Consider the following 27,357-nt stretch of genomic DNA (forward strand, 5'->3'; position numbering starts at 1 on the left):
TGCGTGAGTTTCTCTCCTCCGTGCATTTTTTCCTCTTTCTCTCTCAATTTCTCCCTCTTTTTCCCGATCTGCATATGTTGTTGTGGTAAGGGGAGTGTCAATCTGAAAAAACGAACAGTGTGGTGTGTATATCGTGTGAATTCTTCTCTTTTTTGTGCTCTATATTCAAGAATACATAAAAATGGAGGATTTTTATTGTGTCTTCTCTGCCTATGGAGTAGAAACTGTTTTCTTCATGTGGTGGATGAATATGTGATTCTCTGTGTGTGTGAATTCTCCCAAACAAAGAAATGCATCTTCTATGAGTTAATTGAAATGATTCGACTAGAAGGTACATCTTATAGGAATCAAAGGGGATGATTCGACTAAAAGGTACCTCTTATAGGAATCAAAGGGGATGACTCAAGTAAAAGGTACGTCTTCTAGGGGTCAAAGGGAATGACTCGACTAAAAGGTACGTCTTCTAGGGGTCAAAGGGAATGACTCGACTAAAAGGTACGTCATATAGGAATCAAAGGAAATGACTCAACTAAAAGGTACGTCTTATAGGAATCAAAAGGAATGACTCAACTAAAAGGTACGTCTTATAGGAATCAAAGGGAATGACTCAACTAAAAGGTACGTCTTATAGGAATCAAAGGGGATGACTCGACTAAAAGGTACATCTTATAGGAATCAAAGGGAATGACTCAAATAAAAGGTACATTGTATAGGAATCAAAGGGAATGAATCGACTGAAAGGTACATCTTATAGGAATCAAAGAGGATGATGACTAAAAGGTAGGTCTTATAGGAATCAAAGGGGATAACTCGAATAAAAGGTACGTCTTCTAGGGGTCATAGGGAATGACTTGACTAAAAGGTACATCTTATAGGAATCAAAGGGAATGACTCGACTAAAAGGTACGTCTTATAATAATCAAAGGAAGTAACTCGACTAAAAGGTATGTCTTATAGGAATCAAAGGGAGATGACTCAACTAAAAGGTACGTCTTATAGGAATCAAAGGGAATGAATCGACTAAAAGGTACATCTTATAGGAATAAAGGGAGTGACTCAACTAAAAGGTACGTCTTCTAGGAATCAAGGGATTTGACTATTAAACCTATGCAGCAACATTTCTTCCTGCATTTATAAAAGTGAGGCATCCCAGACCTTGATATTTATGCTTTGAAGTCCTTGCTTTGAATGTAATATGTTACCTGTTTTATCAAATTAAACTTGTGAGTTTAAAACGTGGTGGCTGTTTTGTGGCTTTAGCTTTCGCGGCGATCGCTCTTGCCCTCATCACATTTAACATTGCTTCCAGCATATATCATTGGCTTGCTGAATCATTGACCTGAACTCAGATTATTAAGAGTGGCTGAAACAAACACAGTATCTCTGCTTTGCCATGCTTCTCAGATAGACCCTTTAAACCTTGGTATTTCCATGAGTTCCTACACTTGTCTGCTGACAAAAATTTTGCATGCCTTATTTCAGCTCACAATCATGTGTCTTTCATGTGCCGGCCTTTTTTTTTGCTTTATGCAATTAAAGAAGCTGGTAGCCAGTTTTGAGATCCTTTCTCACTTGTTTTGACATGGACTTGACTCAAAGACAAGAGAAAAATGACAATAATTTTTATTTTATTTGGATAACTGACTCAAGAAAATAAAAATATAACTATAGAAAAGAAAGAAATGACAATGAATGTCCTCATTAAAAAAGATGAAAGAAAAGTTTATCTAGAAATGATAGTTAAGTCTAATGATTATGACATGCATATCGGATTAAACTGCCTGATCTTTCCATCGAAAACTGTCACAAATTGTTATTGAGTTAATGACCCTGAAAGTGAGTTTCTTTCTTAGGCCAATTGCATTCGGAGACCTCATTCGGCTAGTGGTTCCTTGAAGGGTTTTCGCCAACAAGTCTCTCTCATTTCTTTCTATCACCTCACCATCATTTTATGGAGTCTGTGAAGGTTTTCACTAATAAGAATATCATTTTCATTACTCTCAGCTCACCATCGCCTCATGGTGCCTGTGAGGGTTTTTACCAATAAGACTCTCTCATTCTTATTTCTCTCCTGGTTCCACTAAGAAACACTAGCAGTTCCTCAAAATGCATCATCACAACCATTGCATGTTTAGCCTTAACATTCTCAAAGATCGATATGAAGGTCTTTCTTTGGTTGTAACTTGACTTTTGTATAGGGTTAGAAAGAAAGGATAACATAGGGCCCAAACGACACTTAAAATTACAACTTTTGGAATCAACTCAAATAATGAGGATTGACTCATGCCCCAGTGTCTTTTGACTGGGTGATTCGAAATGATTTATTTGGTTGGACCGAGCCCTTAGTAGGGCAGCCGACGTATCTCACCCCCAAAAGAGGAGAATCATGTCCTGCGTAGTTCTGGCAGCTTATTCTTTTATGCTTGATTCTAACTTGTTTTTCTTTTTTTTTCTTTTGACTCTTTTTCTTTGTGATTTTTCTGACTCTAATTTCTTGACACACTTTTCTTCCTTCTTTGGACACATTTTTTCTCTTTTTTTTTGAAACTTTCTGACTCTATTCTCTTGCTCGATACTTTTCTTTTAAGCTTTGCTGTCTTTATCTTGATTCCATAAGAGGGGTATGAAAAAAAATAACACTAAGGCTCAAATGGGGTAAACAAAGGATGACACAATGTTTGGATAGCAGAATAAAATGTCTTTGTCATATCAATCCTTGAAAATACTAGTACATAGTATGCAATGTGAAAGTGCATGATCAACATCACTTATGACATGTTTTACAACACTAACTTTCCCCGAACATGTGTGTCACCTCTTTTTCTATACTTGTCAAAAATACAACTCCACTTTTGTTGTACATCCCTCACATTGAATGACTCATCATGCTTTCGTGGAGTTGATTTTCTTTTTGTTCCTCTTGATAGGATCACGTAGACAATGTTTGACCTAATTGAGCTATGCTTTTCAATTGATGATCAAGTTATTCTTGTGATTCTCAAAATAATCGCCTTAATTTTGATAGAAGGCTTCAACTTGTCACCAAATATCTCAGCACTCTACCTATTTTCTCAGGTTCTTTTTCTAACCTTAGCCCTCTGACTCCATGTTTCATGGTTAAATTGGACTTTAAGATCTGGCTGAAAATTCCGCAAGCATGTCATATCAGTAGAGTCAACAAAAAATATACTGTATAGAAAACAAACAAACAACACATATTTAAAACACAAAGGAATAGGGACAATTTATTTAGTTGAAATAAAAGATAAAAGGGTTTGAGCATAAATGACAAAGGGACAAAAAAGGATAGCTCCCGAACTACAACCCTGAAATAATTTAAAAAATAGAAAGAAAAAAAAAACTACTAGACCTCTTCCTAGTAGGAAGAGGGGTGACTTCTCAATTGCTCAGCCTGACAACTTAGCCACTGGTTTGCATATCAGCATGACTAGAGGTTCCCTCACTATTAATGTTCTGCACCACAATTGATCCATCTTGAATCATCTTTTCAATTTCTCTTTTCAAATCTCGACAATCTTCAATACTATGACCCTGAGCGTCAGAATGATATGCACATCGTACATTAGGATCAAAATTTCTTGAGCGCTATTAAGAGTGCACCCAAGGAGAGGAGTGATCATACCCCATTGTACCAATCTCTGAAATAAACTAGCATACGACTCTCCAATTGGTGTGAATCTATCTCTCGACTTATGCCTCATTTCATCATTCGACTTGGATCGAAAATTAGGCTTAGAAGGATTTTGGTATGTTTGTAGAGTTAGAGGATGACTCTAAGGAGTTGGTGTGTTCCACTGTGGGTAAGATGGGAGTTGAATATGTGGTTATGCAGTCTATACTGGATATGGAGGTGGAGGAGCAGAGTAGAATGGATTTTCAGAGTGATTATATGAAGCTTGGGCATGAACTTGGGTTTGTGACTGAGAGTGATGACGATGGGCTCTTCTTGATCGTTCCCACTATCCAACTACAATAGAAGATGCAAATTCCTCATTCTTTGTCTCCCCAACACTTCCTGAACCCTTTTGAATTGTTTGAGTTGTCGTTTTCAATGTTGCAAAACTTACAATGCGACCAGTCTTAATTCCCTCTTCTATCATCTCCCCCATTTTAAGGACCTCAATAAATGGCTTGCCTAACACACGTAACAAATGTTGATAATATGTTTCATCTTGCGCTTGAATAAACACCTCAACTATCTTGCTTTCTTTCATTGGCGGCTTAACCTTAGCAGCTTGTTCACGCCATTTGATCGCATACTCTCTGAAACTCTCAGTATTCTTCTTATTCATACTAGTTAGGGATTTTTTGTCAAGGATCAATTCCACATTATATTGAAATTGTTGCACAAATTCATTATCTAAATCATCCCAACTATTCCACCTATTAATATCTTGATCAACAAACTACTCCGAGGCTAGATTTGAAAGACTATCACCAAAGTAAGCCAAAAGCAGTTCTTCTTTGCCTCCAGCACCTTTTACTTGGTTACAATAACGTCTCAAATGAACCACCGGATCCCCATGTCCATCATATTTCTCAAACTTTGATATTTTAAAGCTAGGAGGAAGGTTGACACCTGGAAACATACATAAGTCCTTATATGAGACACTTTTGTAACCCCCAAGTCCTTGTAAGTTCTTCATAGACAATTCCAAACTACTCAATTTTCTGGTCATTTCTTCTTGTTCTTCTGTCATAACTGACTTCTCAGTGTTAGGAGGAAATTCAGGCAGGTGAGTGTCACCGTAAAAACTAGTCAACTTGAATGTAGGCTCGGAAGTGTAACATTGATCACCAGTAATATTCAATGCAGGATCTCTTGTAGATTAGGGAGTCACAACTTGTGGATGAACATCAAAAGTAGGAGCTTCAGGTAGGGGTAACGCCACAAAATCATGAACAACAGGTGGAGTCGAGTATGTGGTAGTCTTGGATTGGGTAGTGAGGAAATGAACATTGGAAGTGGTTGGATATTGTTGCCCCGGAGTCGATTCTGATGCATGTTGTGTCATATCTACAAAAATGGAAAATTGTGCATGTGGAACGAGAGGCAAGCTAGAAAGATATTCCAGATTATCAGTGGGAACTGGAGGAGGCGGCAACCCATTAGCCCAAGCTCGATGCATTTTTATCATTTGTTGCCTTAATTTCCGAATCTTTTCATTAGCTCCTAAATTCTCATTTCCCCAACTCCCTATCTGATTAGTGACAAAAAACTCGGTATCCTTGTTGGCCATAACCTTCTCTGTGACTTCGTGCAATATGGAGGACCAACCAAAATACCACAAACTAACCACCCCAGACTAACTGAACAAGAGATAAAAAATGTGTTAGAGTTCAACACTTTCTCAAATTTTTATTTTATTTTTTAAAAGCTCACCGAACCTAAGAAGGGTGCCTACGTATCTCACCCCCGAGAGAGGAGAATCAGGTGTGCATAGTTCGTGAAGTCTTGCCAAAATAGCCAAATAAACTCTTTTTCTTTTTGTTTTTTTCTTGAAATTTTAAGAAGAAAGGAAAAATGACAAATTGTCAAAAGAATAGATGAAAATATGTTTTGAAGTTTTCAGCTTTAATAACCTATACAAAAAGAAACCTATGATTACGAAAGAAACTCTTTTTGGGTTATCAATTTTACATTTCATACGAAAATGAAACTTGATCCTATTAAAGGAAAATCTTATTGTAGTTTTCTTTTATTGATGCATAGACACTTACTCTAAATGAAGAGTGAAGAAAAATATTTTGAATTTTTGAAATAAGATCCCCGAACCAACAATAGGTTGCCTACGTATCTCACATCCCGAAAGAGGAGAATCAGGGGTGCTAGTTCATCCAGATTGGACAATTAGCGATTCACAGACAAATTGACCCTAACTTAAGAGACACGATCAAAGACAGATGAATAAAATCTTTTTTAGGTTTTCAATTTGAGACTTCACATAACTGACACCAACAACTACAAAAGGAAAAAAAAATTTGGTATTTTTCTTATAAGAAATATACAAAACTTCTACCAACTTTTTTTTCATTTTTCTTTTATAAAAAGCTCCTATAAAGAAAATCTTTTTGGAATTTTTGAATTATGAATGCATGGTAAAGGAATAAAGAAAAATCTTTTTGATGTCTTAAAGAAAATGAATACGAAAGGTAAAAAATCTTTTTTTTGAATTTTTGTATTGTCAAAAACAAAAGTCATAAAGAACTCTAAAAATAAACTACGAAACTATTTTTGACTCCTTTTTCTTTTTTTTTTCTATTTTCCATTGCCTTCTCACTTTACTTCTAACACATACTTTCCCCGAATCAGTCCGTCAAATGACCACGTTATCCTCAAAGATGCAACATTTAGCACGTAGGGATGCGTTAGAGGTGAGTCTCCTACAAAGGGCCAAGTGGGCCCCGCTAGGTCTTCAATATGATGCACATAAACATGAACTAAAAACTGACCTACGTTGGGGTTCACTAATAAGGCTGTTCGAGGGAGCGTATGGTCGATAGTAGCTTCTTTGCTTTCCACCTACTCCATAACACCGGCAGCTCCTCCCCTAAAGTAAGGGTGACTCAACTAGAGGTCGTGTACAACACGTGTACTACGGACTTGTTGCAGAAATAATGACTCGGGTTATGCACATGATGTCAGATATAAAGCGGTAACTTATAAGATAAAAATTGTAAACAAAGAGCATGTAGGCACTCAACAGTGATAATACAATAATAGAAACGAAAATACAAACAATGTTTATACACCCTTAATGTCAAATTAAGCCGATACAACTCCAAAAAATAAGCTCTAATTTTGCAAAAAAAAAAAACCAGCAGAGTCGCTAGAGCTGTCACACCCCTTTTTTACCAAAAAAAAGATTTGATCTTAAGTTTTGAAAGGGTTTTTATTATCAAAGTGAAAAAAGACAGAAAATTTGTTTCGAAAAAGGATTGTTTACATTTTTTATTCAGAGTCGCCACTTGACATAATCCAGTGTGCCAAGTCACCTTTGAAAGATCCTTTTCAAAACAGTTTGACTCTTTAAACTAGTTTGTGAACAGAGATTCCGGTTAAGAAATTCTGTTGACCGAGGGGAAGGTGTTAAGCACCCCTCGATCCCGTGGTTTGACCACGGTCTCTTGGTAGATTGTATAGGCTAATATGGCACTACGAATATACAAACCACACAAAAATACGTAAAACAATCAAACAAACACACAAAACAAAATAAATCCAAAGTAAAATGTTCAGTTCAATTATAGAGTCCAAAATAAATAAAAATGAGAAAATAAATCCTATCTAACCTACACTAATCCTAACAACGCTCCCGTGCTTTATCCGATACCTCGGTCCTTCATCACGATCATCTTCCGCCAACATAATATGTCGGGGCATTCGCCAGTGAGCAAATACAAATGGCTTCGAGGCATTCTTCGACTAAATAAGTACATTTTTAAATTTTTTTGTGCGATAAAATAGAACGAACCATTCACACACATATTCAAAACACTCAAAAAATCGTTACTCCTAAATTTTCCTACCCCCTACCATTTGCCTAACAATTCACAGCCTAAAACATGATACTATTGAACTTAACAAAGTCGACGTTTAGTTCGAATCAAGCCATCATCACTGAACCAACATAAACTGATATTCAATTTTAACAATTTTCAATCTTTTCCCCAAAATCCAACTTAACCCCAAATTCACTATGTGATTAACATGCTTCACACCAAGATTAACAATTAAATAACAACGAATAAAATCATAATCACACCATTCAAAATAATAGAGATAAAGAGATATAGAATTGGACCTCAATTGTTGGTTTTATTCCAAACAAGCAGTGATAGATCAAAATCACGGAGCAACGGAACCTCAACCCAACTGGAACGTCAACGTCGAACCCGCAACTCGAACAAACCAACCCAAATCCAAATTAACCCGAATAGGAACCTTAACGTCAAATCTGCAACTCGAACAAACCAACCCAAATCCGAATTAACCCGAATGAACCAACTGACCCATTTTATTTTTTTTATCGTTGTCAGATGGAATTTGGTCGGAATAGACTGAAACAGCTCGGATTATGCCACTCTGATCGCTGGTTCACCATTTCCATCTAGAGTTCAATGGGAAACTAAGAAAAGGGGTTGGGAGTCACTGTTGCGCACCGTCGGAGCTCCGAAGAGATCAGACAATGGCGAGAAGCAACGAAGATGGATCAAATTTCGATCGCTCTCAGGCGAAATTCGCCAGAGCAGTACCCTTTTTTTTCGATTCTCCCTCTGAATGGTGTGTTCGTGTATGTATCGATGAGTGAATCATGAAATTGGTTAGGTGTGCCTGAGTTTCTCTCCTCCGTGCATTTTTCCCTCTTTCTCTCTCGATTTCTCACTCTCTCTCCCGATCTGAGTGTGTTGTTGTGGTGAAGAGAGTGTCAATCCAAAAAAAAGAACAGTTTGGTGTGCGTATATTGTGTGAATTCTTCTCCTGTATGTGCTTTGTGTTCAAGAATATATAAAAATGGAGGATTTTTGTTGTGTCTTCTCTGCCTATGGAGAAAAAACCGTTTTCTTCATGTGGTGGATGAATATGTGATGCTCTATGTGTGTGAAATCTCATGGCCCCCCAGAAGATGCTCCCCCTTTTCTTTTCTGTGTATATATGGTATATGTAGATGGTGAGTGGAATTGTGAGATAGGTTGGGGCAGTGGGTACACGTGGGTAAGGGTGAGGGGCTATGAGGTGGGGGTAGGGAGAGGTGGTTAGGATAGGATTAAAACAAGATAAAATTTGTTAGGAATTTTATCAAGAGTTGTTATTTTTGTATTTTTGTGGGGTATAATCACATGAATGAGGGTATGTGGTAAGGCGGGAGTAAAAATGGTAAAAATGCTTTCGGGGAGGGGAAAAATTACGTGTCAACAACCTTTCGTACTTAAAGTAATCATTTAGGTAAAGAAAACTTGTACTCATATTCGATACTCCTAAAAGGTAGAGAATGCATGAATGTGAAGGAAGGCAAGATCAAAGAAGATACCAACTAGACATTCAGGGCTTCATGTGTCGATCAAACACAAACCACCTCCAAAAGGGAGTTCGCATACTTCAAATAGCTAATACATAATACATAATACATAAACAGGACAACTTGACATCAATTATAATTATGAAGTTTAATTTTGTCAGTGTACAAGTGGACCTTTAACTTTAACCATACAAAATCTCAACAAAAAAAAACTTCAATCTTGTAACACATATGCATGAAAATCGCTCCTACGTGGACTAGTACTCCAACCAAATGTTGTCACCTAATTGAAAAGATACATGTAGATTTTAGATATTAAAAAAAAAACTTAATATACCACCATCAGAAATACATGTACTTTTTAGATTTTTTTTTTCCTTGAAAAAAATAAAAAACAACTGCCTTTATTAAAATAACATTCAAGTCAGATGAAAATTGAAAGGTTCATTTCGAAGAAGATGTGAAATCCGATGAAAACCCTACAAAATTTCCATCTCTTATTCCCTTTTAATTAAGGATAATTTATTGAAATATCCCATTGGAGCTTCACAAAATAGAAGCCATTTAACATGAAATTCTCACAATTCCTTTACAACTTTTAGCTCTTCGGATATTCAAATGAAGCATACACCATCGTCTTAAGGAGAAACCGAAAAGAGCATTAGCTAATTGATCACACTTTTCTTAATTGGGTTACTTCTTTAAAAAAAATTTAGAGTTGTTGGAGAAAATAAAAAGAGAATAAAGTGGAAATTTGATTTGTATATATATAAAAAGGATTCACTAAGGGTATAATAGTCATTTGAGCAGATTAAACGTCAATTACCCAGGAGCTAGGTTCAAGGATATCAAACAAATTTGTGTCTGACAGGTTCAACATTGTCAATTACCCAACCCATTCTCATGATGTAGACAATGTATAGTAAACTAGGATAAGACTTAAGGTGAAAAATCTTTTAATGATTATCTAAATTTGGCAGATTTGACCAAATAGTTTAATCTACAGGATTGAACGTTTAGAAATCACCTATGCGAGGACGAAGTGGAAGCCGTTTCAAAGAGAATGTTATTAAAGGCCTATTCTCTAAGCTCTCATGAAAACTAGGACGTGTTCATGGCTGAAAAGAACAAAATCGTAAGAACCATAAACGGGAAAAGGTTAGTTGTGTGACATGTATTGTCTAGGTGTACAATAAATCTCGACGGTTCAAAGATACCAAATCTACCAATTGACCGAGTGCATCCGATGCATGTTCACTACGGAAAGTTCAAAGGGAAACCACTTATCCAGATGCAATCAGTCCTTGCTTGATGATCACATACTTATTTGTAAAAGTTTTACAAAAAATAGCCATCCCCCATTCATGTGGGGGATTGTTGGGTTCTATATGTATGTTGAATGGAAAATGGAGAAATCAAGTGGAAGAGAAAAATTGAGTTTACACCATGGAAAGTGTACTCAAAATTGGAAAGTTTACTCTTTCTCCCACATTAGTGGAAGAAGAGAACTTTAAAGTGTTTATATTGTGAAACACACTTCCACATGGATAAGTGAGGCAAGGAATAAGAGATACCTCGCACCATCGTCGTCGCCGGCTCGGCTCGGCCTTGGCTTTGGCTTCGGATTTGGATTATTGATGCGATCTATCTTTTTGGACAAACTTTATTTGAATTCCAAAAAATGCCATGAGAAAATGCAATAAATATTTTATGTGTTTAATTGTAATACCCCACAAAATCGCGTGTCAAATTCAGCTCATAAAGCTCCATGAAAGATCCCAAGACTTAGAAAATTTTGCTAAGTGTTCAAGATTCAACACTTAGTCTTATTTTAGACCTCCAAACTTTGGGGATTTATTTGGCGACCTTCCCGACGTCCGTTTTTCAATTTTAAAGTTGAGTTACTATCGGGAGAGATCGTAGTATATCCCGGGTGAGTTTTGAAATTTTTGGAGTAGCTTAAAGGCATGTTTAGGTGCCCAAAATAGAAGCCCCGGGCGATTAGCCCGCGCAGCCTGCTAACTCCAGTGCTTGCCCAGTTTTTTCAGCATTTCAGGGTCAACTTCAAACAATCATAACTCCCAATATATAATGAACTATGAGAGATTATATATATCAATGGAAATATCTTTGAGTCTTCTTTCCAATGAAATTAGTTTCATCCCATTTGGACATCTAAATAAAAAGTTATGATCAATGTACTTCAGCCTATCAGACAGTCAATTAGGGACAGATTTGACCTTAATTGTTCCTTAGGGGTATTTTGGTCATCTTCCACCCCTATATATACCCCAAACACAGGATTAAGGCTTATTTGCAGCAAAATATACTCCTCTTCTCAAAATCCTCTCAAGAACTCAAGCTAGGGTTTCAAATTGAAGACCCAAATCCCATCAATTGAAGAACATAACTCCTCATTTATCTTTAACATCAAAAGAAGGGTTTCTCTCAAGATCATAAACTATAACAAGAATCAAATCCTTCTTCAAGAATATATGATATTCAAGTTTTTCAAATTCAAGATTCAATTTATTTTCTCTCAAAGGAACAAGAACCCTAGTCAAGGAATCAAGAACATTTCTAAGAATTTCTTCAAGAATCTTCCACCTAAGGTATGTGTAGTGTTCATCCATGGATTTCTTTCATCCGTAGGAGTCCAAGAACCATGCTTTAAATACTATACTGTGATTGTGTTGTTGAGATATGATCATGTACATGTTGATGGTTGTTTTTTATTCTTCAAGATGTTAATTTAGGGTGATTCTCATGAAGTATGTGTTCTTGTAGTTAAAACCCATGAAATTGGGTGGTTTAAGATGACTAAATTATTAAGAACACCTATGCCATAAAGTGTACATGCAAGGTGTTCGACGAAATACCTAGAATAAGCATAATCATGTTTTCATGATTTAAGAGTGCTCAATTAACAAGTCCTTACTCTATGTTTTATGATTTCACGTGAATTCCATGTTGTGTGAATAAAGTTTGAATCTTTATATGTTGTTCATGATACCATGATATTTTTTGGATTCAATTTGTGGAATTGAGTTGAATTATGGTGTATGGTGTATAAAATTGATCATTAGGCCTATGCCCTAAATAGTGCATGCAAGGTGTTTGTTAAAATGCCTGAGTGAAGAAGAATTGAGCACTTTGACCTATTTGTGATCTGAGTGATGATTCAATGCCATATCCATGTGCTTAAGTTGACTCACATGTTAAATCTATGCCTACCATGTGTTTGATAATGTGCCTCAATGAATAAATGATGATCAAGTACCTAGTTTTCATGCTCCAAGATTTTGCCATGTCTCTTAAGTTATGCCATGTCTACTTGATCAAGATGATTTCTATGCTATTAATGTGCTATGAATATGTTGTTGTCTTGTCATGATATTAGAATTGAACATGATGTTAGCTATATGAAAAGGTTATAAAAACCACATGATTTATGAATTCCCCGTAGATGCTATATTATGGATTGTTAATATTGGTCAAGTACTCTTGTATGTCAAGTTATGTCAGTTTCCTTCCATCGAGTCCTGGGGGTACTTGTACCCAAAAAATATAGTTGTGTTCCTAGAGCCATGTCATGTTTTTAAGATACTCTCAGTCAAGCCATGTTCAGTAGACTTCAGTCAGCTAATAGAACTCAGTAGCATTTAGTCAGTTAACAGAATTCAGTAGTGTTCCGCTAGTCATCGAAACTCAATAAACTCAGTCCATGTTCAGTTTAGTTAAAAACAACAATCAGTAACAGTTCAGTTAATTCTAGTATGAACTAGGAAATCAGTTCATTATAATCAGTTCAGTGTCATTCAGTTAGGAGTAGGATTTAGCACCAAGCGAACCTCAGGATGGGAACTCACCTGCCAGTAAAGGGTGTGATTCTTAGAAGCAGTCCTTGCGTTCTAGAACTATGTAGCCAGCATAGGTTGAGATATTAATACCTGTCAGTTGAGGGTAGATAAGGTGGCTTAACATGTGAGATGAGGGTTCCCACCGTTCTCATTAGAATACCTGCCAGATGAGGGTCACTTACAGCTTATCCTTACCAGTGGCGCGGTATTGACACCCTTTCAATCAGGGCAGAGATTGGACCCAAGCTTAGCTATTATAGCATATTTGGGGCATGTCGGTTAGATAATTACTTCCCACAAAGTATCAATCTCAGTAAAAGAACTCAGATAGTTCTTCAGGATATCAGGACTATCAGATACAGTATGGAACTCAGCTAGTTCCATCACATTTAGGACTGTCAGATACAGTCATTCATGCTATCAGTTATCAGAACTCATGTTATCAGATATATCAGTTATCAAAATTTAGTTATCATTCATGATATGTTATCAGTAAATACATGTCATCAATATTCATACTCAGTAGTCATGTTATCACGAGCTCAGTTTTAGGACTGTTATATGCGGTCAATGAAATCAGTTCTTCATAATTAGAACTATCAGAAACAATTATTCCTTTATCAATAATATAGTATCAGTCTCCTAATATTTAGTAATACAGTATCAGTTCCTCACTTATTAGTGAATTACATATCAATATCAGTAAACTCAGTCATTCAGTATCTCAATATCAGTAAACTCAGTCATTCAGTATCTCAGCATCAGTAAACTCATGTTGTCAGTATTCAAACTCAGTCGTCAGTATCACCACGAGTTTAGTTGTTGTTACATATGTATGTATTCTCACGTTCATATCAATCAGCATTGTTCATGCATATAAAACCCTTTACAATTAGCCTACCTCACTCGTATACTCAGTACATTCAGTCTTACTGATGCATTCGTGTTATGGAATTTTATTTGACGCCATAGGTACGGAGGCACGAGTTTCAGAGCAGCAGTAACATTGTAGATTTCAACAGTCAGTGCTCTTCTTCATTCGAGGACAATATTATTATTACTTTATTATGGTATTTTAGATTAGTTTTTTAGTTCATGGAGTTAGTTGGAGACATGTTCCTTCAACTCCTTATTCAGTTCAATTAGAGGCTTTCGGACTAGATGTCAGATTAGATGTTTAGACTTCAGTATTTATGTTTCTTTTTGGTATTGTTATACCATGTTTTTCAGATATATATCAGTATTGAACCTTATGGCCTTACAGTTTATGTTTTCGCATATTTTATGAGATATTATGCAGTTTACAGGTACAAATATCAGTCATGGGTTAGCTTGTGGTCCTTCGGGATCATGACCACCGTGTAGCATTTTGGTTCAGAAAATTGGGGCGTTACATTAATCCTTCATTTATGTATGCATATATGCATTCAGTAACAGTGACGCAGGAACTGATGCTACTATTGTACGTGAACAGTTGCACTGCTTCGGAAATATTGCATTGCTTTAGAACTGATACACTATTTTTTGCTTTTTAACTGAACTGATGCACTGGTTGAACAAACATATGCAACCATTCAGCAAAAGAAACACTTATTCATGGAAATATATGACTGTTCAGGAAAGGATGCAATCTTTGATGAACAGACATGAACTTACAACAAAGGTGCAACCTTTGGAGTGAACCATTGCCTCCTTTCTAAAGAGGCATCTTATGGCTATAAACTATTCTGTGTGATCATTAAATCGCTCAGTGTGTTTGTAGAATCCGCCTATTTGAGGTACCACTTAAACTTTCTACTCCGCTTGAATTTAACTAGTGATTAGAAGACATAAAATCTTCATCACAAGTTAAGGTTCACTCAGTTGATGATTTGAAGTAATAAAAACTTCACCGCTAACTAGAAACAAGAAGAAGAGTTTCAAGTGATTTAACATTATAAATAGTATTCTGAAAAATACTAAATTTTTCTATCTTGTGGTGACAGGAAAAATGACAAATGAAAATCAAATGTATGATGTGGCGACGACTGTGGTGGCAAACAATATTTCTTCATCAAGTCATACTGATGCTCTGCCAACAATGGCACCGGCGGAGACGCCCGAAAAATTTTCTACCATTGACTTCAAGCGATGGCAGCAAAAGATGTTCTTTTACCTCACCACTTTATGTCTGCAATGGTTCACTAGAGAAGACGCTCCTGAGGTGCCCGAGGGAACCTCGGATAAAGAGCATTTCGTAATTGTAGAGGCTTGGAAGCATTCAAACTTCCTTTGTAGGAACTATATTCTGAGTGGTCTCCAAGACGACCTCTATAATGTTTATAGTAGGACCAAGATATCAAAGGAACTGTAGGGGAACTTGAATGGAAATATAAAACGGAGGATGCGGGAATTAATAAATTCCTTATTGCACGGTTCCTGGACTTCAAAATAATAGATAGCAAATCTGTTGTCTCTCAAGTACAGGAGTTGCAAGTCATCATACATGATCTCCTAGCAAAAGGTATATCTTTGAAAAATACCTTAGTTGAACAAATTAAAAATGTTCTTAATACTAACATAAACTGTTTTGTAGGTTTAATTGTGAATGATGCTTTCCAAGTAGCAGCGATAGTTGAAAAGCTACCACCTTTGTGGAAAGACTTCAAAAACTACTTAAAGCACAAACGCAAGGAGATGATTGTTGAAGATCTTATTGTACGACTTCGTATTGAAGAGGACAATAAAGCCGCCGAAATAAGTTCAAAGGGAAATGCTACAATTAATGGAGCACATATTGTAGAAGATGATCGAAACAATTCTAAGAAGAGAAAGAAAGCTGAACAAGGAAGAAATCAACCCAAGAAAAAACTCAAGGGAAAATGCTTCAACTGTGGCAAGATTGGCCACAAGTCCACGGATTGTCGAGCCCCGAAGAAAGACAAGGAAAAGGACCAAGCAACTATGATTGAGTCCAACAAAGAATATGATGATCAGTGTGCTATGTTCACGGAATACAACTTGGTGGAGAATCCACGCGAATGGTGGATGGATTCTAGTGCCACACGCCATTTTTGCGCAAACAAAGAGTTGTTCTCATCATTTGCTCTGGCTCAAGCAGAAGAAATGCTCTACATGGCCAACTCCGCTACTGCTAAGGTGGAGGGAACATGAAAAATTTGCTTAAAGATGACTTCCGACAAGGTCTTGACACTGAACAATGTGTTTTATGTTTCAGAGTTATGTAGGAATTTAATTTCTATTTCACTCCTAGATAAGAACGAATTCAAATGTGTAACCGTTTCTGGGAAAATTTTAATTAGCAAAGGAGAAATGTATGTAGGAAAAGGCTATCTAACCAAAGGCCTTTATAAGATGAATGTAATGGCTGTTGAAATAAATAAAAGTTCAAATTCGTCTTATTTTCTTGGGTCTTATGATTTATGGCATGAACGTTTAGGCCATGTTAATTACAAAACGTTACGAAAACTGATTAACTTAGAAGTTTTGGCAAACTTTGGGTGCAATAAATCTAAGTGTCAAACATGTGTGGAATAGAAGTATGCGAAGCATCCTTATAAGTCCGTTGAAAGGAACTCCAATCCCTTAGACTTAATACACACTGACATTTATGATATGAAGTCAACACCGTCACGTGGTGGGAAAAAGTATTTCATAACTTTTATTGACGATTGCACTAGATATTGTTATGTCTACTTGCTAAGTAGTAAGGATGAAGCAATAGATGCGTTTAGGCAATATAAAACTGAAGTTGAAAATCAGTTAGACAAAAAGATCAAAATGATAAGAAGTGATAGGGGCGGAGAATATGAATCTCCCTTTGCGCAAATATGTGTAGAGAATGAATAATCCATCAAACTACGGCCCCATATTCACCTCAATCTAATGCAATTGCGGAAAGGAAAAACCGAACTTTGAAGCTAATGATGAATGCCTTACTTATAAGTTCTGGTTTACCGTAAAACTTATGGGGGGAGGAACTTCGTCGATAGTCCTTATATGTCTGCCTTACCACTCTGAAGAATTCATGATTTATATATATTTTAGGACAGTGGTGAGAGGAAGTACAGAATAAGGATTGATTTTGCATAACGGAATGGTGCGATAAACACATCTAACAAAAGTTGTTAGCGGCAATAAAAATGCACTTTGACGAAGAGTGTTAAGTTATTGTAGATTAACTATCTCGGGATTAGTTACGTCACACTCAAGGAGGAATAAAAATAGTGCTACAATCTCGAAATAACTAATCTGGGGATGATTTATCCCATGTTTTTATCTCAACCAAACATGAAGTAAACTTATCCTAAAATTAATCGCGAAATATCTTATCCCTATTATTATTGGCATTGTTGTTATGATAGAGGGACCAAGAGTGCAATTATACTTTAATTTGTTAAATATTCCCCTCATTCAGTTTTTTACTTATCACTATTTTTTTAGTTAGGTTTTTATTTTTATTTATTACTTTTGATATATCAAGAAAAGACAAAAGAATTATTTCTATTACCCTTAGCATTAGTTACTTATTTTCTAAACCATTTTCAAGACATTACTCTAAACATCGATTAATATGAGCAGTACGACAAAATAATTATAATTGTTTGGGTATAGAGAATTATTTTGTAATTACCTAAACCTCAAGGGGCCTAAATGAACATCTACAAGACAAAAAGAAAGAGAAAAAATAACATAAACATATACCTTACCTTACTATATTTACACAAAATTTTCATCCTTCCAAAGTAATTAGCTAAACCTCAAGGGGCCTAAATGAACATCTACAATTCATCGTTTTATCACTAGTCCTCATGTACACATATACCTCACGATTACCACTTAAACTTTTCATAAATCATCAACCTAGTCCATTTCGCACATCACATCAAGACTGCTAATTTCTCCACAAAACATGCATCATTAATCTTAAGCTACTATTCTTACCACCACGTTCTACATCTAAAGTTCAAGCCTATAGTCTAGTAACAATCATGTACCACCGATGAAGCATGCAACGTATTATACTAGTCAATCAAATTGCGAAATCAACTCAAAATACTTCATTTCATTTACCTACTACCTACAATCACAACCCCTCCATGACATCACTATTACAGCTCAAAATCTACTACAAACCTTCTCACATGAAGTACTAGTTTACAATCACTAAAAAAAAGAAGATCAAAAAGGTAAGGTCACATAATAAACAGGATCAACCTTAATCTTATATTATAACCCATTACAATATTATCAACATATTCTAATTTCTCACATCATATTTACTTACCCATTCATACATCAAAATGACCTTCAAAATTCAATAAACAATAATGAGTCTTTTCCTACAACTTATTGACTAATCTGTTCCTTCTCCATTTACAACCTATAACTAATTTCTATACCCACCACAACTATCTATTCTAAGATCCTTCCCTATTTGAATCGATAATAATCACAGCCAAAAACTTCCTTTATCGAATACCTTACAATCTACAAATATTACTACCACACTAGTCTATCACTATAAAATGACAAATCATCCCTCAACCAACGGTTATACAACTAAAATATTTATTTACATAAAAGTCACCCTCACTCTGACTTCTAACCTTGTGACTTCATATCACCAACTTCTTGGCCCAATCTCACTACCAATAGGTCATGACACTTTAATATATACTACTACTCGGGTGGAAATACAGTTCCAACATTCTGCTACACAGCATTTCCAGCAACAAGAATTTTGAAAGGGTCTGCATACACTTAATACCTCAGGCTAAAAAGCACGATTTCATCAGGATCAAAGTTTACACTAGAATCAATACACCTTGAAGCACTAACGGACTCCTCTCAAATCCTTGTACAATTTTGTAATCTTTTATGACTCAATTAGAAAGGACCATACTATTTAGATTCTAGACTTCTGCACTTGAATCGCCTCAACAATGAGACATTTTTAGAGTTAGTCTGATAATATGGCAAAGGGCCCCGAAGAGCAAAGAATGCATTTTTAGACTTGTCTCTCACACCATCAACTGTACTAAAAAGGGACTGTGAGACACTACTCGAACAGAACAGGAGGCATACCTGGAGCTAATTTAACTAACTGTCCATTGTTAAATTTACAGGCTTGGTATGGCCGCGAAAAGGACTCAGATACAGTGCAAAATACATGAAGTTTTGTAATCATACCTTAAGAAATTAGAACTTAACATTGTGGGTCTAATTAATTTTTTTTCTAGTCTTGATTGGTTGATTTGGAAAATCTTGAAGAATGTTGCCTGATGTTCTGCTTCTTTAGAGTTTCATATAGGTACTGTATTGAAAAAAGAATGTAAAAAGATAATGCAAATTATATTTTTTTCTTCACTTATTGTCATGTAAGCTTTTGGAGCAACATGACCTATTGGTCACGAGTTTGAGTCGTGGAATCAGTCATTGCTATTTATGTCGGGTAGGTTGGCTGTGTTACCATCCCTGGGGGCGATCCTTCTCCGTATCCTGCATGAATGCAAGATGCTTCGAGCACTGAGCTGCCATTTTTTATCGTATAGCGCGATGATATATAGCATTTTTTGTCATTGCCCGTTATGCTTGTTGCCATGATGTTATATGTCCTGTTAGTGTTTCCAATGTAAAACATTTATATTACTTGCCTATCTGTATTCGTACAGTTGATTCCTCTAACAATTTAAAACAAATTCATTCCGCTTCAAGATTTTCAAGAGGATCAATTTGGTTTTAGTTATTCAATTTAAAAACGAAGCAGTAAGATTCATAGTAACCAGCTAGCATTTCTGAAAACAGAATCTAAGATTCATAGCAGCCAGCTAACATTTCTGAAAAAGGAATCATCCATAAACCAAGTACTCAAACAAAAAAAAAATAATAATAAAGATCTTCACGTAAATCCAACAAATTAGCAAACTTTTGCAACAAACAAGTAATCTGGAAGGAGAGACTCCGAGAATATGCTTAGCATACAAGAAGTTGAATATTGATCTTCTGTAGCATCCCTACAACATCATTCATGTTAGTCCTTCTTGCCGGATTTTCAGCACAACAATCTAATACCACTTTCATTATTGATCCCACAACATCTAGCTCCATCTGTAAGCGACTAGCCGTTTGGGTTACCAAGTTGGAATCTACGACGTCCATTACTGCTCCAAGAAGTGAATAACTCGCCCATTGCTTCAAGCTAAGATCTCCCTCAAACTCATTAGGCTTTCTCCTAGTAAACGTTTCCAGCAACAAGACCCCATAACTGTAGACACCACACTTTGTAGACACTAGTCCATCCAGTCCATACTCTACAGTCTAACAATTCACTTAAAGATGTAATATACTTTCTAGGTGGGAAAAAAAGAAAGGAGTAACCAGCAAACTAAGAGACGTACCTGGCGCAATATAACCTAATGTTCTTAAGGTTTTAGTGTATAAATAACCCTCATCTTCACCAAGCAGTTTTGCAATGCCAAAGTCGCTTAGGTGCGCAACCATGTCTTCATCCAGCAAGACGTTACTAGGCTTCACGTCACAGTGAATCACAGGCAACGAGCACCCATGGTGAAGATATTCCAAAGCACATGCCAAATCTATCATTATGCTAAGTCTCTGCTTGGTGTCAAGGAAGTAGTAGTGCGAATACAAATACTTCTCAAGACTCCCATTAGGCATATACTCGAGCACTAAAGCCTTGAAATCAAGATTGGAACAACTAGTAATGACTTTTACTAGATTCCTATGGCGAAGGCTACACAAAACTTCACATTCCGTATCAAAACTCTTGAATGCCGCATCCAATTGCAGGTTGAACACTTTAACAGCAAAATGGCAGTTCCACTTCTGAGAATGCCTTAGTAAACCGAGCCAAAACTTCCAGAACCAATCAGATTACTCTCGCAAAGCGCATTAGTTGCTCAGAGAAGTTCACAGTATGAAATCCTTTCTCTTGATACGGTGGACAATAAGTTAGCTTGCTGAGGAACACTTTTACCTCTTCTATACCTTATCCATAGGAGCACAAAGGTCATAGGAACAAATACAACTGCAATTGCAAGCAAAAGAAAAAGAACTAGCAATTTTTTCCTATTTGATCTGTGCTTTGACGAAGTGGGACATGGCGGGACACTAAATATTGAAGAACCACACAATGCTTCATTGTAGATGAAAAACTGACTCGAGAGGTTCTTGAAAGGATCTCCCGAGGGTATTTCACCATACAATTTGTTGAAAGAAACATTGAAATACTTCAGGTTTTGAAGTTTCTCCAAAGACTTAGGAATGATTCCAGATATATTGTTATGAGAAAGGCCTAGGAATTCCAAACCTATCATGTTGCTCATTGAGTCAGGTATAGATCCTTGCAACTTGTTGTGTCTCAAAGAAAGCTGCACCAGATTTTGCAACCCTCCAATTTCTCTAGGAATTCCATTTGAGAATCGATTCATTGACAGATCTATTATTTCCAATTTCTGGAGGTAAAGAACCTACCATGTTGTTTGATGATAAGTCAAGAACCACTAGATCTTGAAGGTTACCTAAGCTTGGTGGTATATTGGAACTCAATTTATTTGAACCGAGATGTATCTCCCTAAGGGATGTAATATTCCCTAAACAATTAGGAAGATATCCTGAAAGTTGATTTTGATCCAAGTAATTATCACCCAGATGCTGCAATTTACATATATGATCACCAATAAATCCTGTAAGTTTGTTGTTATTCAAGTTGAACTGCTGGAGGCTTCTCAAGTTGCCAATTGATGTTGGAATCAATCCGACCAATTTATTTCTAGGAAGATCAAGGTCTAATAAGCTGCTTAATTCCCCACTTCATTTGGAATTCGCCCTTTGATTTTGCAATTGCCGGCGTAAAATTTTCTAAGAGAGACGGAAAGGTTCCCCGTGGAAGCTGGAAGCATGCCATTTAGAGGGTTGAAAGGAAGATAAAGATCTGTTAAATTTCTACAATTGGTTAAGGAAGTCAAGAAGCTTAATGATGAATCGCTGGTGAAATTGTTTTCCCCCAAGTTTAGGAATAGTAGACGAGTCAGATATCCAAGTGAGTTGGGAATCAAGCCAGTGAGTTTGTTGCCTAAAAGCTCTAGTTTAGTAAGTTTTGAACAATTGGATATGGAATGAGGAATAGTTCCAACAAGATTGGTTAAGTTGCCCAGAAAAAGTTTTTTAATGTTGGGTAAGATAGAACACATGTTTGGTGGGAGGCTTCCTGATAGATTGTTGAGTGAAAGCTCAACTATTCTCAACCCTGATATGTTTAAGATCTCCATACCAATTGGACCACTCAAGTTTCTCCAACTCAACGAGATTGCTTATCTCTTTGGGTATTTTACCTGTCAAAACATGAAGAAAATATGAGATGGACTATTTAGCTCAATGCTTATCTATTTGATTCATGCTTTAGTTTGACTTGATAAGATGACTCTTGAATTTTAATTGGTTATGGGATAAGGTATCGAAAAGAACTCAGAAAATTATGTAATAACTATATACTTCTGTTTTTCCTATCGTTAATGATCAAAGTCTTAAGAAGGATGTACATATTACATATTTTTTTCTTCATTAAAGTTCTTAATTTAATTCTCTATCAATTTCTGATTGTGCAGGTTTGTATTCATATATGGACTCAAATATATAAAATGATACTTTATTAGAAGTTAGCTAACTACCAACACGAGTTCAAATTTACTGGTTATTTCTTAAAACATATTAATTTTAAACATCAAAAGACGCTCCTTTTATGGTGTTTCTTGTCATACGCTTGAAGATTTATTTATAAATGTTAGATTTTATTACTCATTACATGCAGAAATTCATATAATTTTAATAGTTCTAATGGATCTATAAAAATTAACATGAGATACCATTAGAATATATATGTACCTATAAGCTTATTTCCACTAAGCTGTAGAATCTGCATCTTGGTTAAGTTGCCAATATCCCGTGGTATGAATCCTCTAAGATTGTTCTTCCACAATGACAAAATTTGCAGCGATGAGATATTGAATATGGAGATTGGGACTGAGCCGGCTATCTGGTTTCCCTCCATCCATAACTCCATCAAATTAGCAAGATTTCCAATTTCTTGTGGAATTATCCCTGCAGTTAATGTGTAATTAATTTTTTTTTTCTTTTGGAGTAAATAGATAAAATATTACTAGCATTTATAAGATAAAACATACCTGTGAAATGGTTTGTTCCGAGATACAATTGCTGCAAGTTACTCAATCTTCCAATTTCACTATGTATTGGTCCATCAAACCCATTACCTGATAAACTCAATAGTTGAAGTTGTGAACAATTTGAAATTTGACAAGCTTGCAGGCATATGACCGTGAAACTTGTTTTTGGATAGATAAAGCCCTTTGAGTATCCTGATAAGCTATTGCCAGTAAATACAATGAATTCGATCCTAGAAGTATTGAAAATTGTTAAGGGTATAGAACCCGTTAGCTGATTATATTGTATGGCCAACCAGTTCATGTTGTGAAGATTGCCGATCCCTTCTGGGATGTTTCCTTGAAGTGAATTATAAGATATATCTAAAGCCTCCAACCTTGAGGCATTCGAGAGCGACAGAGGAATAGAGCCTATGATACCCCTCAACTTTAATTCTCTAAGGTTTCCAATCACTTTTGGTATTTGGCTCTCTATGGAATTGAAATTCAGATTCAAAGTTTCAAGTGTAGACATATTAGAAAATGAAGAAGGAATGGAAACAGTGAAACTATTATTTCCAAGATTTAGAACTTGAAGTTGGTGTAAAAACCCAAACCAAGAGGGAACCTTTCCACTGAAGCTGTTGAAACTTACATCAAGAAACTTAACCCGACGCAAGCGTACCATTTCTTGAGGCAAATTTCCCTGGAAATTGTTGCTTCCCAAGTCAAGAGAAACAAGAAATGAGAGGTTTCCGAATTCACGGGGAATCCTGCCTGCAAGAGCCATGTTGGAAAGATTCAAGGACATCACTCGCTGGTTGTGGGAGCCACAAGTGACTCCAACCCAATGACAAACAGATGTAGCTGGAGACCAGTTTTCATCCAAGAAGTGAGAAGGGTCTGAAATGATTTGGGATTTCAAAGCGAGAAGAGCCAATTGATCAGTGGTAATGTTGGTTTGGGTCATAGTTAAACTAGCCATGAGCAACAAGTGTTAAGATAAAAAATGTGAAGGTTTTCTCCATTATTGCAAAAATTAGTAGGTATGCTTTCTCCATTTTGAGACTTTAAATAGAAATGAGGCCTCCCTTTTGGTCATATCAATACTAATACCACCAAATCAACCAAGTCTTTCACATCTCAATCAGAATTATAAATATTGTGGCGAAAAAGTCATCTATTCAGCCAAAGAATTGGCAAGTCTTGCTTGCTTTATTTTTTTTGTGCTTAATTCTTTTATTGGTCTCAACAACAATCACTTTCCTTTTAAATATCTTGTTATCCAAACAAGTTGTGAAGAAAAAAGGGGGCATCCTCAAGTTGCGTGTAGTTTGTTTTGTCAACTCCAAAAAGATAAGTTGCATTGAAATTGATAAAATTTCATAGAGTTCATAATTGCAAAAAGAAAAATCAAAGTAATGGTTGCAGAGCGTTGAGGCACTTCTTCGATAATCCTTATACGTCTGCCTTACCGCTCTGAAGAATTCATGATTTATATATATTTTAAGGCGGTGAGAGGAAGTGCAGAATGAGGATTGATTTCGCATAACGGAATGGTGCGATAAACACATCTAACGAAAGTTGTTAGCGGCAATAAAAATGCACTTTGACAAAGAGTGTTAAGTTATTCGGATATTAACTATCTCAGGATTAGTTACGTCACACTTAAGGAGGGATAAAAATAATGCTACAATCTCGAAATAACTAATCTAGAGATGATTTGTCCCAGGTTTTTATCTCAACAAAACATGAAGTAAACTTATCCTAAAATTAATCGTGAAATCTCTTATCCCTATTATCCCGGAATCTCTTATCCCTATTATTGACATTGTTGTTATAATAGAGGGACCAAGAGTGCAATTATACTTTAATTTGTTAAATATTTCCTTCATTCTTTTTTATTTATCACTATTTTTTTAATTAGATTTTTATTTTAATTTATTACTTTTGATATATCAAAAAAAAAAAGACAAAAGAATTATTTCTAGTACCCTTAGTATTAATTAATTATTTTCTAAACCACTTTCAAGACATTACTCTAAACATCAATTAATATAAGCAGTACGGCAAAATAATCATATCAATAATTGTTTGGATGTAGAAAACTATTTTGTAATTACCTAAACCTCAAGGGGCCTAAATGAACATCTACAAGACAAAAAGAAAGAGAAAAAATAATATAAACATATACCCTGCCTCACAATATTTACACCAAATTTTCATCCTTCCAAAGTAATTACATACAAAAATTTGAACTAATTATGTATCTTCATTAGATATATCAAAAGCTAATTATCTATTTCGAAAGGTTCAAAATTAAAAAAAATTCTCAGATGCTAATTATGTATTTTTATAAAGAAAAAAATATTTTTGTTGGGTGTATCAGGAGCTAATTATGTATCTCGATAGATCCAAAATCGAAAAAAATGTATTGAAAACTAATTATGTATCTTTACAAAGGAAAATATATATTTTCATTAGATGTATCAGGAGCTAATTATGTATCCCAACAGATCCAAAAGATGAAAAATGTATCGAGAGCTAATTATGCATCTTCGCAACAATAACAACAAACCCAACGTATTCCCACAAAGTGGGGTCTGGGGAGGGTAAGATGTACGCAGACCATACCGCTACCTCGGAAGAAGTAGAGAGGCTGTTTCCGATAGACCCCCGGCTAATAATGCATCTTCACAACTAAAAAATGTATTTTTGTTGAAAAAAATGTATCGAAAACTAATTATGTTTCTTTACAAAGAAAAAATGTATTTTCTTAAATGTATCGCAAGCTAATTATGTATCTTCACGAACTCAAAATTAAGATTTATAATAACTATGTAAAATATCAAAAAATTATGTAATTAAACTTCAAACTATTGGGAATTTACGGCGTTTGAAAAAAAAAAACAATGAGAAAAGGGAACTCTTTGTTAAATAGACTTTTTAAGTCTACTTTTTAATTAAATGGTCTATAAGTTTTTTAATTTAGGGAGATGATCCATTTTTGAGACAGATCTGTTATCTGTCCAATAGATATATAGACAGATTGATTATCAATTCGACCGATAGATATATAGACAGATCTATTATCAATTCGATAGATTTATTATTTTTCTGACAGATATATAGATAGATTGATTATCAATCCAACAGATCAACTATCAATCCAACCTATATATAGAGAGAGAGAGAGATTCATTATCAATTCGATAAATAAGAAAATAGAAGTAGGTCATTTTGTTGAAAACTTAAAAGTCTTAGGGTGTGTTTGGTATGATGGAAAATATTTTCTATGGAAAATGTTTTCTTGGAAAATAAGCTAATTTTCTACTTATTTTCTAATGTTTGGTTGGTGAGTGAAATATTTTTCGAAAAATATTTTATTGTGTTTGGTTGGTGAGTAGAGAATATTTTTTATAAAAATATTTTCTAGTGTTTGATTGGTGAGTGAAAAAATATTTTTTAGAAAATACTACTGATTATTAAATAGTATATCAGTGACTCTAACAACTCAACAATTTGTAAGAAATAATTTAAGCATAACAAATAATTTCAATATCGAATTCTAAAATACTACAATCACTAAATTTAAGCAACTATTAAATATAGGAGACACTTTTCAATATTTTGTCAGGACAATCTCAAGATACTACAATCAATAGAAATATAACGGAACGACAAGGTAATTCAACCTCGCAAAACAAGTTACATCGATGACAAGATAAAATATGCAATTAGCAAAAGTAACATAGGTAAGTCTTTCTCTGTGAATATGAAAATAACAATACATTCAACGAACATTGGAAATGGAAAAAATTCGGGTTTCACTTTTTTTATTTCAAACAATGAAAAATTGAAGCAAAGCACAGTGAAAAATATTTTCGAGTAATATAAATTTTTGAGAAATATAAATTTTTTGAGTCATGTGAATATGAGTATTGTTGGGGTGGGAAAAATGGATGGAGTGAGGTCATAAGTCTCATTTGTCATTTTTTGAAAAATGACTTCCCTTGACCCATGAGGGAAGTCATTTTTCATCAAATGGAGGAAAATAAGTTGTTGTGAAAAATATTTTCCAAACATTTCATTACAACCAAACAAGGAAAAATTGAAAAACATTTTTCAGAAAACATTTTCCATCATACCAAACACACCCTTAATAGCCAAATTCTCTATGAGAAAAGAAAGAAGAAAAAGACCAGTAGAGAAAAGAGCTGTATTCACATGGGATGCTGTTTTTCAAGCTAATGGTGTCCTCTCCCTTAATTCAAC

General features: G+C 35.4%; 2 protein-coding genes across 2 annotated transcripts in view; both read right to left on the reverse strand.

The window, feature by feature from the left end:
* LOC107869348 (receptor kinase-like protein Xa21) overlaps positions 1-21,354 on the reverse strand; it is a 33,763-nt gene extending 12,409 nt beyond the window's left edge. The window contains exons 1-3 of the mRNA XM_047395614.1: positions 20,912-21,354; positions 20,302-20,759; positions 19,886-20,214 (exon numbers count right to left, since the gene is read on the reverse strand). Of these exons, the coding sequence (XP_047251570.1) occupies positions 19,886-20,214; positions 20,302-20,759; positions 20,912-21,354 (1,230 nt within the window). The remainder of the gene's footprint in view (positions 1-19,885; positions 20,215-20,301; positions 20,760-20,911) is intronic.
* A 369-nt stretch (positions 21,355-21,723) lies between these two features.
* On the reverse strand, positions 21,724-24,052 carry LOC107868422 (LRR receptor-like serine/threonine-protein kinase RGI5). The gene is made up of 3 exons (XM_047395615.1): positions 23,107-24,052; positions 22,808-23,023; positions 21,724-21,857 (listed from the first exon to the last, which is right to left on the reverse strand). The coding sequence occupies exons 1-3, from the start codon at positions 24,050-24,052 to the stop codon at positions 21,724-21,726; spliced, it is 1,296 nt and encodes a 431-aa protein (XP_047251571.1).
* Between the last annotated feature and the right edge of the window lie 3,305 nt (positions 24,053-27,357).

Source organism: Capsicum annuum, chromosome 8, assembly GCF_002878395.1.
Source record: "Capsicum annuum cultivar UCD-10X-F1 chromosome 8, UCD10Xv1.1, whole genome shotgun sequence".
Lineage (NCBI taxonomy): Eukaryota > Viridiplantae > Streptophyta > Magnoliopsida > Solanales > Solanaceae > Capsicum > Capsicum annuum.